Below are 14152 nucleotides of genomic sequence, written 5' to 3'. Positions count from 1 at the left end.
CAACTCAGTGCTTTAGAAAAATCACTTTAGCAGCGGCTGGATGACAGACTGGAGTCAGAGAGACAAATGGAAAGGCTTTTGCAATAGTCTGGGCCTAAGATAATGAGGCCTGGCATCAGGGCAACAGCTGTGTGAGTGTAACTAAGAGAACGTGTGCATGAGGTCTTGTGAAGGTAAAAAATGATAGGCCTTGGGGACAGATTGGACTCATGGAATAATTGTAAGGTGCTAAGGATGCCATTGAGGCTCAAAGCCTGTGTGACTAGGAGGGTTGTGGGGACCCGGGTAATAACAGGGAAGGTCAGAAGTGGGGAGTTTTGGGGAATGCATGATGAGTCCCTACTCTCCTGTCAATATAGGCATAAGCCACAATATGAAGGGTCTTAACTACCAATCCAGGGAACTTAGGTCTTATTCTTTAGGCAACGAAGATTTTGTGTAGTGGAATGATGAAGACAAAATAATATTTCCTGAAGGTTCATGAATGGATTGTAGAGAGACAATTAGGAGAATGGATTGGGGAGAGACGGAGAGGAGAAGAGAAGTGGGGAGAGAAGGAAGAGGAGGAGACGAGAGAGACAGAGAAAGAGAGAGAGAGAGGGAGGGACAAAGGGAGGGAGAGGAAGAGAGGGGGAGGGAGGCAGAGGGAGAGAGAGAGGGACAGAGGGAGGGAGAAGGGAGAGAGAGAGAGTGATTTTTTCAGGGATATGGTGATAGAGGCTTGAACTTAGGCAGTGACAGTGGAAATGGAAAGGTGGTATCGCTCATAAGACAATCTGAAAGAATGATCAATGCACCTTGGAAATGTATCGGATCTTGGAGAAAAAGGAAATCAGGGATAATTACAGACTTAAAAAAATGCTGTGACTTAGAGAATGACATTAATACGGTTGCTAAAAATGGACCTATCTGTGAGGATTTTTGACATGTTGACTTTAAATTTACAGGCATCTACCATTCTTTGTAGTTAACCGGTACAGATGAAGCAATTCAGTATGTAAGCTGTAAAAGGAATACTGAAAGATCAGTATTCTAGAAGAGGGGAGAAGAAAGGGAGGACAGCAACAGCTAGAAAAGCATTTGCCCTAGTTATATAATCATATTTTCTTTTGAGTGTGGGGTGTTAATGTGCTCCTGCTCCAGGGCAGTTTTTATGCTTGTAAAAAACATCTCCCCCAAGAATATTAAAATGGAAACAACATGGAAATGATGTCTGTGTCTTCAGAAACTCACACCGTTTTCCTACAAACTAGGAGCTCCATTCCGTTTCCCACCTGTTGAGATTGTTGGTATCTTGTGAGATAAAGCACGAGAATAATAAAGTCTGAGAGCCTTTGTGTTGGAAGAGCTGTTAGGTATCATCTTATGAGAACTAGTTTTACAGAGAAGCAAACTGAGGCTCAGAAATTGTAAATGACTTGTCCAACCTTGTTCAACTGGCTAGGAGCAAAACCAGGATTCAGAGCTGGTACTTGACAGAGAGATAGATAGGTATGATATAAATTAACCAGATTTCTTAATCAGTCCTCTTGACTATTGTGTTTATTTTATTACCTTTTTTACAAAAGAAGATAGACTGCTAAGGATATTATTAGGAATATTTTGCTCTTTGTAAAGGAGTTTTGAGTATCTTTTATCTGATGGCTTTACCATGTTCATATTAGGTATTTTAAAGTGGTTGGAAAATTTCATAAATAGAGATTAGAAATCTTAAAAATATGGTACCATAAAGAGATAGATATAACATATACTTGTTTCTGTATTATAAAGATTGCCTTTGTTCAGTCATTTTCAGTTATGTCCAACTCTCTGGGACCCTATTTAGGCTTTTCTTGTCAAAGATGCTGGAGTGGTTTGCCGTTTCTTTCTCCAGCCCATTTTACAGATGAGAAAACTGAGGCAGACAGGATGAAGTGGCTTGCCCAGAGTCACACAGCTAGTAATTGTCTGAAGCCAGATCTGAATTCAGGAAGAGAAGTCTTCCCAACTCCAGGCCTGGGGCTCTGTGCATTATGCTACTTAGATGCCCTGTTTAAAATATCTACCTACCTATCATCTCTCTCTTTCTCACTCTCCTTCTCTCTCTCCCTCAGTCATTAGGTATTTATATGTGTATGTGTTTCTGTCTCTGTGTATACACACACACATAGACACACACACTATCTTGTGTGTATAGCTCATGTCCTTAGTGTCCAGACTTACTTTCATATTTTTGTCCCGGAGTTGATGTCTACAGTACCTCTGATACGTTCTAGAAATAAATACGTGAACCTCCTGTACTGTGTTTGTCCTTCATTTTCAAAGAAGACCGTTCCATCTGGGAAATGATGACATGATTTGCGCTTGGGCTGTGCAGGTCCCCAGCCTCACTTCTCCTCCTGGGCCATCTGGATCCAGTGACCAGGTAGTCATCAGGATGATGGGAGAAGGCCCAGGATGCACTGGGTGAGGTAATGCCCATTCAGTGAATGGGCCTCTCTAAGAAGTAAACTGGGAATGGCCCCTTTAATGAGCAAAAGAAAAAATAAGCTGGGAGGGAAAGAGCAGCAGTTACTATTGATAATCACTCTGAAGCCAGGAGGGTCCCAAAGAGGCATTAGGTGGAGCTTGGGCAGGGACCTGTTGTGCAGTGTATGGGCTTCAGAGTGCATTGGGCTTAAGGTTTTTCAAATGAAAACGAATCCATGCTATTTTTATCCAATGCCTTTTACCCCAAAGCAAAAATTCAGTAACATAGTTTAAAGACAGTACAACATAATGACATATATACACGCTTATATATGTGTGTGTATGTATATATATGTATAAATATATGTGTGTGTAGCATTAAAGATAGTCAACAAACATTACATTTTGCCTTGATGATATGCTTTGAGGTTCTCATGAATTCAAATAATCACAGCTTTCTATAAGGAGAGAAAAATGTGAAAAAAATTTACTCTTCATATTTTAGATCAAGGAGCTCAATATTAAATTTTGGATAAAAATATGAAGCACAGTCATTGGTCCTGAAGTTCTTCTGCCTTATTTTCTCATCATTATTCACGTGAAAGAGATGAAACTAAGACTTTGTCTTCATAAATTGAATAGTCGTGGAGAAAACACGATTGTCCTCACAAAACAGTGACTTTAATTATCCAGAATATATAAGGATTTATGGATCTTCCTCAAAATTTCATTAGGTTTCCGCAGTAGCATTTTGTACTATATATGTGTATATACATATAACATATATATGTATGTATATGTGTATGTATGTATATATATGTTCTTTCTGTATAAGTATCATTGGTGCTGATTCTGCTCCATTTTGGTGGGTGTTAGAGAGAAAGAAGGAGGTCAAATGAATACATTAGGGAAGACTTGAATAAGAAGGAGCTGTCATTATTTCTCACAATTGTGGACAAGAAGGGTCTAGAAGCCTGTGGGACAGAGAGGAAGGAGACAACTTCACATGAGTACCTTTTAAGTGAGCTTAGCTGCAGAAGGTGGAGCATGTACACACTAGATTACTGTAGAAATACATTCAACTTAATAGAGAAGGACAGAGAGGGAAGAAAGAGGCAGAGTCAGGATGGGAAATAGAGTCAGCTATAAAGTGAATCTAAGCAAATCAGATTTCTTTATCAGACGGCTAATTACAAAGGGAAGACGATGTTGCTGCAGCACCCTTGCTAATATTGCACTTAAATCTTTGCCTCCATATTCAGGCGGGATATTGGTCCATAGTTTTCTTGCTCTGTTTTCCCTTTCCTTGTCTTAGGTACCAAGACCATATCTGAGTCACAGAAGGACTTTGGGAGGATTTCTTCTTTACCTGTTAAAAAAAACAAAACAAAACATTTATACAGTATTGGAATTCATTGTTTCTTTTTTTTCAGTATTTTGTAGAATTAGCTTTTAGGTTCATTTGGTCCTGGATTCTTTCTTTCTTTCATTCCTTCTTGCTTTCTTCATTTCTTTCCTCATTTCTCTTTTGTCCTTTTTTTTTGGTTTTAGGCATTTCTTTTTTATTATTTGTTCAATTAATTTTTTCTGAGGTAGCTTTTTTTAAGTATTCTATTTCCTATTCTGTTCATCCGGGCAATTTGTAGTTTTGTAAATATTGATTCACATCAGTTTTGCTTGCTTGTAGTTTTGCAAAATAGCCTTTCACAGTTATTTTTATTTCTTCTGCATTGGCTATGATCTTTTTCTTTAGGTACTGATGATTGGATTTTCTTTTTTAAAATAAAATTTGCTAGTGGTTTATCATTATATGGATAATGCAGTCATAAGGCGGCACCTTTTCTCTAGGGGTTAGAGTTATTTAGATGATGATGATGAAAAATGTTTTCTTAATTTATTTTCTTGATACTTCAGTCATTTTTTTTTACATCCCTCAGGGATGTGCCTGGACTCCCCTCTCTTCTTTCTTTACTGTCCCACTTGGTGATCTCATCAGTTCCTGTGGGTTCAAATATCATCTCTATGCAGATAATTCCAGATCAATATCCACAGTTCTAGTTTCTCTCCTGGAAGACAGTCCTGTATCCTGAACTGCCTTTTGGACATCTTGAATTGGATGTCCCACGGGCATCTCAAAGCACAGATGTCTAAAACAGGATTCATTTTATTTGCACCCCTCCCCTCTCTTTTTCTGAAGTTCTCTGTCACTGGTAGTAAGATTCCCCCTCCCCCCAGCCCATTTATCACACAGGCTTGCTACATCAAAGTAATTTTCAATACTTTTCTCTCACTCAGTCCTCATCTACAGTTTGCCATGAGATATTAGCATTTCTTCCTTCACAGAATCTCTCTTACACATCTCCTTTCTGCTCACATCCCCTGTGCTTTAGCCCAGGCCCTCCTCACCTCAAGCCTGGACTGTTGCAAGAGCATGCTAGTGGATCTCTCTACCTTAAGCCTCTCTCCACTTTGATCCATCGTCCACGTATGCCAAAGTGATTTCCATAAAGCCTAGATCGACTTGATCATGTCCCTCCACCCTGTTCCTCATTCCCTCCCTCCCACAACAGTTACTCAGTAAACTTGAGTGGCCCCCATTATCCTCAGGATCATATATAAACCCTCTTTCTGAGGCCATCCTACCCTTGTAGCTTTCTACATTTGGCTCCTCTACACACAATGCAGAATCCAGCTACTCTGACCTATTTGTTGTTTATCACACAAAGCACTCACTCTCCTGCCTCCCTAGCTTTTCATGGACTCTCCTCCATGCCTGGAACGCCCTCCAACTTTGAGCTTCGTTGTCTCGACAGCTCAGATCTCAGCACCTGCAGGAAGACTTTGCAAATTCTCCTGGTGGCTGGGGCCTTCACCTTTTCGCTCCCCTGCTCTGTCCATGTCCAGGATGCACACAGTTACTGACATGCTGTGTGGCTGATTAGAGTGGGGTCTCCCTGAGCGCAGGGAGAGTCATTTTGCCTTTTGCTGTTTATCCGGTACAGAAAACAGTGGGTTGGTTGATGAGTGGAATAAAAGGGTTAGCTGTGTAATGCACTTAGCAGATGACTTTGTATAAAAACAAGCACTCTTAGCATTTTGGACCCATTTGGTGGTCAGTACAGTGCGCGTTACTGCGCCGTTGCTGATTACCCAGTAAAGGTGTCAGGTGTTTTAGTGTGTTTTCTTGAGATCATTGCTTCGGAGGCGTTGACCTCATTTCTCATTGGCCAGTCATGGAATGGGGTCAGAAGAAGATAGGAGAACTCGGTTGCTCTCATGTCATCATACCCCCCCATCTATAACTAGACGGCTTCTGGAGAGGTTCGTAGTGATGAATAACAGTTCTTGAGACAGGACTAGAGATTTTGTTTTGTCAAGAGATTGTGCCATTTTCCAGTGCAAGGAATCCCAGGATGAAGACGAGCAGGAAGCAAATGATAAATTGCTTTCTGAACTATCGTATGTCAGGTTAACATGGGCATAGTGATTTCTAGATTAATTTCACATATTTCATAAGTTCTCTACAATTCAGTATGGTATTAGGCCACTCAGGAACTTGATATCAATAACTAAGATCCTCGTGGCCAAATTAAAACATCTGGTCACTTTATGCTAGGCCACCAGGTAGAGTGAACACGTCCAAATGGGGTAGATACAATTATGCTTCTGGAGTATGTCTTTTGAAGACAGAATTCATCCAATTTAGTTTCATTGATTTTTCTGTCTTCTAATTAAGTTTTAATACAATTTGTCTGCGCTGCTATTTATTTATTTTTTTTCAGTGAGAGATCCATGCTCAATACGTAACTGCCATGCTTTGAATATGAAACTTAAAAATGTCTTTTAAGAACTTGATGAATGAAACATATTTTGAGCCTTTTTTTCCTTTTATACAGGACACAAACTATGAGAAAGAAATGTTACAAGTGAATGACATTATTTCCAAAATAAATGAAATTGTTGCCCACAATTCACCAGTTACGATACTCCAAAGATGGATACGTGGACATTTGACTAGAAGAATATGGTATGTTTAATTTTTTCAACTTGTCTTTAGATGTTAATGTATTGAGAATGTTATCTTAATTTTCAAAGGAAAACAAGAAGTTATTCTGAAAACCATTGACAAAAAAGATTGATTTTAATCAGCTTTATAACACAAAAGTGAATTATTTGAAGAATGGTTTATGAATACTTAAAAAAGCAAAGAGTAATCCCTTATCGTCAATATAAGGTTACTAAGAATATTTTCCATTGCATATTGACAGTTGCTGCCCTGGGAGATCAGATAAGGTTATAAAGTTAACTTAATTCTCGCAGCGACTGGAGACATGGAAGGTGGGGGAGGGATGAGTTAGACTGCATTGAAAGGTTAGTGTTTGTTTATCTGAGAAGGGCCAGCCAAACAAAGACACAAGCTAATGCCACTGGAAGTTTCGATAATTACTAGAGTTTGTAAAGATCAGGTAAGGGATGCAGAGCTTTGTTCTGAAGAAGAGAAGGAGGTATGTCACCATTGTCTCCAAATATTGGAAGACTTTGGATTTGGTCTGTTTGCCTCCGTGGGAGAAAATGAGGACCAGTAGTTGAAAGCTACAGGGAAGGAGACTTTGACTTAATATAAGGATGTCTAAAAAGCTTAGGACTGGTAGTGGAATGCAATTGGTTTGGAGATGATGCATTTCCTGTTGCTGGATGTCTTCATAAGGTTATAGACTGAGAACTGGAAGAGACTTTAAAGTTCTTTAGCAACCCTCCCATTTTGCAGATGGGGAAACTGAGACCCTAAGAGGTTCAGCGACTCCTTGAAGTCCACACAACTTGGAGATTCAGACACAGGCCTTCTGACTCCAAATCTAAGTAGCTTTACTGAGCATATTGAAATAATTATGATCCAGAATATTGTAGAGGTAACTGCGTGGTAGGTACATTTGACTTGGACTCATGAAACTCCTTCAATATGATTCTAGGACTTGAAGGGAAGGGTAAATATAATTTTATAATATCCTTTTATAATATCCTTGTGGAAAATAGAAAACAACTGAGACTGTGGTAATTCCAGCTTGGTCATTTCACCAGTGATGTGGTGATTCTCCCCAAAGTGTGGTTTTGCTTGTTTATTTTTCACGACAACCTAGCCAGGATCTTCATGCAGTGTTGGGATGGAGTCTGTGTCCCTCCTTGGCCCTGTTCTGTTTAGCATTGTAATTGGCAGTACCCCCTTGGGGTGATTTTGTAAATACACATTCAAAGTCACAGAGGGGATGTCTAGAGGGTGTCCGTCCTACCAGGATCAAATACTTTGTTTTCTGGGCCATGAGTTATGTCTAGTTGCATTAAGTTTAGTAAGCATGTGCCACTTTGCACATCCGTGGAGATTGCTTTACAGGTGAGAGCTGACAGGAAGACAACTGATCTTAGTGCAGATACTATTTCCAGGGCTCTTGGGTTCAGTGTACTGGGCTATCCATCAGGGTCTGAAGAGAACTGGTAACTTCTGGATCACATGAAAAATAATGTAGCAGAATGGGCATTTTCTCTGATCTTCACAATACAGCAAACCTCTCCAAAATGGAAATTATGCATCCAAGATAAAACAATTTCAGGTAACTCCATGGTTTAGGACTCCCAGAACCAGAAAGAAGGTTAAAAATGAATTCCTGCCAACCCTGAGCTCACTCAGCACCCCATCCCCAAATACTATCATCATCACCTCCATACTCTTGGCAGCAAAACTGCACTGGCCAATCCAAGGACCTGACAGATTGACATAAAATCCATCCCCACATCCTGGCTCCCTCTTTGTCTTTCCAGTGTGGTAAAGATCTAGGCTCCATACCGTAGAAGTTTGCTTGGTCTAAAACAACCAGCCAGTACTGTCATAGGCAGTGTCTACAGGAGAGCAGAGGGACAGAGGGAAAGAGGAAAGGCATACGTGGCCTTAAAATAGAACTCAACCCTCCCCCCCACTCCCCACCCAGAGCCTCAAAGGTCCAAAGTACTGAAATCAACTATAATACCAGTGGAGCAACTCAGAGTTGCTGGTACTAGGTCAGGGAAATGAGGAAAATATACAGTGGGACAAAACATCAGACGTGTTTGTGGGGTGGGGGAATAGGGGGTTGTGTTCTGTGGCTGTGTGGCACTCTTCCTAGGCTGAGGGAAAGAGCCCGGCACCCAACTGAGGCCAGTTCTGCCCATCCCACCTCCCCCACCCTGAGTCACTTAGGACAGTCACTAGTCTTGAAAACAATGAAATTGCCCAGTGTGGGAAGAGGCTGAGTTACTCGGAGATCCAATCCCCAAGGAAACCACCATCAGAGGGGAGGGAGTCATAAAGTAAGTAATCAGGTAAACTAAGGAAAGAAAAAAAACGAGAGACCAAACTTACTAAAGACCTCAGGAGGAAGAACCTCATACACAAGTAGATAAATCAACAGAGAAAAGAGTAATAATAGAAGGAAAGGTGACCTCTAGATATAGTAAATGACTTTGTCTCTTAAGAATTAATATTGCAAATCAGAGCAAAATCATCCTACTGTTAAAAAAAATGGTTGCTTATTTTTAGTTTTCAACATTAACTTCCACAAGGTTTTGAGTTCAAATTTTCTCTCCATCTCTCCCCTCCGCCCATCCCCAAGACAGTGTGTATTATGATTACCACTTACCCCAATCTCTCCTCCCTTCTATCACACCCTCCCTGCTCTTATCCCCTTCCCCTTTATTTTCTTGTAGAGCGAGATAGATTTCTGTGCCCCATTGCCTGTATGTCTTATTTCCCAATTGCATGTAAAAACAATCTTTAAGATTCATTTATTAAAACTTTGAGTTCCAACTTCTCTCCCTTCCTCCCTCCCTACCCACCCCCATTGAGAAGGCAAGCAATTCTGTTTAGGTTATACATCAGTAGTCATGCAAAACACTTCCCTAACAGTCATGTTAGACTAAGTATATTTCCCTCCATCCTATCCTGCTTCCCATTCTATTCTCTCTCTTTTGACCCTTCCTCAAAAGTGTTTATTTCTATTTACCCCCTCCTCTCATTTGCCCTCCCTTCTATCATCCTCCCACCCCTATTTATCCTCTTCCCCCCTACTTCCCTGTAGTGTAAGATAGATTTTCATACCAAATTGTGTGTGCATATCATTTCCTCCTTAAGCCAAATCTGATAAGAGTAAGGTCCTCTCTTTCCCTCTCACATCTCCCCTTTTCCCCTCCATTGAAAAAGCTTTGTCTTGCCTCTTTTATGTAACAAATAATTTACCCCATTCTATTTCTGCCTTTCTTCTCCTCCCAATATATTTTCTCTCACCCCATAATTTTATTTTTCAAATATCCTCCCTTAATATTCAACTCACCCTGTGCCTTCTGTCTATATGTATATAATCCCTCCAACTACACTAACACTGAGAAAATTCTCAAGAGTTACAAATATTATCTTTCTATGTAGGAATGTGAACAGTTCAACTTTACTAAGTTTCTTATGATTTCTTTTTCCTATTTATCTTTTTATGCTTCTCTTAATTCTTGTCTTTGAAAGTCAGCTTTTCTATTCAGCTCTGGTCTTTTCATCAAGAATGCTTGAAAGTCCTCTGTCTCATTGAATATCCATTTTTCCCCTGAAAGATTATACTCAGTTTTGCTGGGTAGGTGTTACTTGGTTTTAATCCTAGCTCCTTTAACCTCTGGAAAATTATATTCCAAGCCCTTTGATCTCTTAACATAGAAACTGCTAGATCTTGTGTTATCCTGATTGTGTCCACAGTTCTTGAATTGTTTCTTTCTGGATGCTTGCAATATTTTGTCCTTGACCTGGGAGATCTGGAATTTGGCTACAATATTCCTAGGAGTTTTCTTTTTGGGATCTCTTTCAGGGGGCAATCAGTGAATTCTTTCAACATCTATTTTACCCTCTGGTTCTAGAATATCAGGGCAGGTTTACTTGATAATTTCTTGAAAGATAATATCAAGGCTCTTTTTTTGATCATAGCTTTCAGGTAGTCCAGTAATTTTTAAATTGTCTCTCCTGGATCTATTTTCTAGGTCAGGTGTTTTTCCAATGAGATGTTTCACATTGTCTGCTATTTTTTCATTCCTTTGGTTTTGTTTTATAATTTCTTGATTTTTCATAAAGTCATTAGCTTCCATCTGCTTCATTCTAATTTTTAAGGAATTATTTTCTTCAGTGAGCTTTTGATTCTCCCTTTCTACCTGGCCAATTCTGCTTTTAAGGCATTCTTCTCATTGACTTTTTGGATCTCTTTTGCCATTTGGGTTAATCTATTTCTAAAGCATTATTTTCTTCAATAGTTTTTTAGGGTCTCCTTTAGCAAGCAGTTGAGACTTGTTTTTCATGATTTTCTCGCATCGCTCTCATTTCTCTTCCCAATTTTTCCTCCACCTCTCTTACTTGATTTTCAGAATTCTTTGAGCTCTTCCATGGCCTGAGCCAATTCATATTTTTCTTGGAGGCTTTGGATAGAAGAGCTTTGACTTTGTTGGATTCTGTTTGTATATTTTGGTCTTCCTTTTCACCAAAGCAAGATTCTATAGTCTGATTCTTTTTCCAGCTTTTGCTTATTTTCCCAACCATTTACTTGACTTTTTGAGCTCTTTATCAAGGTAGTTCTCTGCTTCCAGTGGAGATGAGTGTTGTACTATCCACCTCTTGATCCCCCCACAATCCATGGGCCAAGAGCTCCAGGAACAGCAGCTGATTCTGCCCCTGCTGCGCTGTTGCTGCCACAGACTCCTTTGTCCCCTCCACCAACCTGGGATTGGGTCCGTTCCACTCTACTCTCTCACAGGGGTCTGACAGGTTTTTTCTGCTGCCCTTTCAATTTGTCTTCGGTGTTTTGGGGTCATGAAATCTGGAAACCACCACAGGTGCCAGACATTCAGTCCCCTTGAGGCCTGCTTAGGGCCCATCTGTGCCAGTGCAGACCATGCTGGACTGTGCTGTGCTTGCAGCGCAGCACGATAGACCCTTCCTGTTGACTTTCCAGCCCATGTTGGGCTGGAAATTTGCTTCGCTCAGTCCCCCCAACTCTTTTTCAAAAAAAGCATTTTTACAGTTACCTGTGAAAAGAATTTTGACATTCATTTCTACAAATTTTAAGTTCTAAAATTTCTCTCTTTCTCTTTCCCGTCCCATTGACAAGGCAAGCAATTTGATATAGGTTATACGCATGGAAAACATATTTCCATATTAGACATGTTGCGAAAAAAAACACAACCCCCCACAAAAAACACAAGAAAAATAAATTGTAAAAAAAGTGTTCTATGAGGCTCCATGAGTTCTTTCTCTGGAGATGGATGGATTCCATTTTGCATTATAAGTCCTTCTAATTTGTCTTGGGTCATTGTACTGCTGAGCATAGATAAGTAATACACAGTTGATCATTGTAGAATATTACTGTTACTGTGCACAGTGTTCTTCTGGTGCTGTTTACTTCACTTTGCAGCAGTTCATATAAGTCTTTTCAGGTTTTTCTGAAAGCATCTTGCTCATCATCTCATATGGTACAATAGTATTTCATCATAATCATGTACTATAACCTGTTCAGCCATTCTCCAGTTGATGGATGTCCCTTCAATTTCCAATTCTTTGCCACCACCAGAAGAGCTCCTGTATATATTTTTGTACGTGCGGGTCCTTTTCCTTTTTTAAAATCTCTTGGATACAGAGTTATGTGGTATTGATGGGTCAAAGGGTATGCACTGTTTTATGGCTCTTTTGGCATAGTTCTCAATTGCAATCCAGGGTGGTTGGATCAGTTCACAACCTCACCAAGTGTATACTAATGTCCCGAAGTCTCACATCTCCTCTAATATTTGGCATTTTCCTTTTTTGTCATAGTAGCCAATCTAATAAGTGTGGGGTGGGTGGTACCTTAGAGTTGTTATAACGTGTATTTCTCTGAATCAGTAATGATTTAGAGCATTTTTTCCCATGGGACTGTAGACAGCTTTGATTTCTTCTTCTAAAATTGTTTATATCCTTTGACCATTTGTCAATTAGGGAATTACCTGTGGTTTTACAAATCCAACTCAGTTCTCTATATATTTCAGAGAAATAAGGCCTTTATCTGAGTAACTTGCTGTAATTTTTTCCCACTTCCCTACTTTCCTTCTGATTTTGGCTGCATTGATTTTGCTTGTGCAAAACTTTTTTTTTTTTTAAATCTGATGTAATCACAACAGTCCTTTTTATATCCTGTAATGCTCTCTGTTTCTTGTTTGATTACAGATTTTCTACTTACCCATAAATCTAATAGGTAAAATGTTCCATGTTTCCCTAATTTTCTAATCTCAGTTGACATGTCAAAATCATGTGCTGTTTTGGCTTTACCAAGGTATACAGCATGAGACTTTGGTTTATACCTTACTTCTGCCAATTGCTTTTTAGTCATTCCAGCACTTTTTGTCCAGTGGTGATTTCTTGTCCAAAACCGTGGCCCTTTGGGTTTACCAAACACCAGATCACAGTTGTCATTCATTGTTGTGTCTATGGCCCTGTACCACCCCACGGATTCACCCCTCTGTTTCTCAAGCCAGTGCCAGACTGTTGTGATGATTGTGGCTTTATGTTACAGCTTGAGGTCTAGTGCAGGCAGGTCATTTTCTTTTATGTTTTTTGTTGATTCCCTTTAAGTCTTTGACCTTTTATTCCTCCAGATGAAGTTTGTTATTATTTTTTTTCACTCTGTGAAATAAATTTTGGGTAATTGGATTGCTACAAGATTGAATAAGTAAATTAACTTAGGTACAATTGTCATTTTTATCAGTTTGTCTTGACCTAGTCATGAGTAATTAATATTTTTCCAATTGTTTATATCTGACTTTATTGATGTGAACACTATTTTGTAATTGTTTTTATATAGTTCCTGGGATTGTCTTGAAATGATTCAACTCTTGATGGGACAAAGACCCCATGAAACGTGAGGAGGGCATGGGACCGCACTGTGCTGTCCCTGGGTAGTTTAGAAATGGCAGCTATGAAAGCAAAATTTATGGACTACTTGGGGAAACACAAAACAAACAAGCAACAGTGAGCAGACTAGAAATACCAGAATCTACCATGGCAGGAAAGAAATATAAGAGCATCCTGTCAGCTGGGAATGCAGATGTGAAGAAGTAAAGCACAGGCTACAAGAAGAAGGGGTCTGATGTGCCTGGCTCCTTCTGCCTCTTCTCTCTTCTGTCTTGGTGTCTTCAACCAGAGTCACATATCTGCATTGATGACAGACAGCTTTTCATTTCTCCCAGCAGATTTTGTGAAATAGTGAGGGCTGACCCCAGGAGCTTGGGCATTTGGGTTATTGAATACTAGTCTACAAGGTCTGTTTGCATCTCTTGTGTTCCACTGATTGACTCCACCCCTTTCATATTATTTTTTACGTTATTTTATTTGTTTTCGGTGTTCTATAATCACTTCCATATATCTTAGATTTGTTTCCCCCTCCTTCCTTCTCCTCTCCCTTCTCCTTCTCCTTCCCCTTCCCTGAGACAGCGTACAGTTTTATATAGGTTCTACACATGCATTCCTATTAAATACATTTCTGCCTTACTCATGTTGCATAGAAGTATTAAAATGAATGGGAGAAACCATAAAACATAGCAAAACATAATACAAAAGAAAACGATCTGCTGCATTATGTGATTGAATTCCATGGTTCTTTCTCTGGATGTGGAGGGCGTTTTG

The 14152-nt window shown here is 39.7% G+C and overlaps 1 protein-coding gene across 6 annotated transcripts in view; it reads left to right on the top strand.

Annotated features, from left to right (window-relative positions):
• The window catches only part of LRRIQ3 (leucine rich repeats and IQ motif containing 3), a 161671-nt gene that overhangs the window by 28075 nt on the left and 119444 nt on the right, over nt 1–14152 (top strand). For all 6 annotated transcript variants that reach the window (XM_072649847.1, XM_072649846.1, XM_072649850.1 and 3 more), the window contains one exon: nt 6345–6475. In XM_072649847.1, coding sequence (XP_072505948.1) covers nt 6345–6475 — 131 coding nt within the window. The remainder of the gene's footprint in view (nt 1–6344; nt 6476–14152) is intronic.

The sequence above is a fragment of the Notamacropus eugenii genome, chromosome 2, assembly GCF_028372415.1.
Source record: "Notamacropus eugenii isolate mMacEug1 chromosome 2, mMacEug1.pri_v2, whole genome shotgun sequence".
Lineage (NCBI taxonomy): Eukaryota > Metazoa > Chordata > Mammalia > Diprotodontia > Macropodidae > Notamacropus > Notamacropus eugenii.
This window is presented reverse-complemented; position numbering and strand designations above follow the sequence as displayed.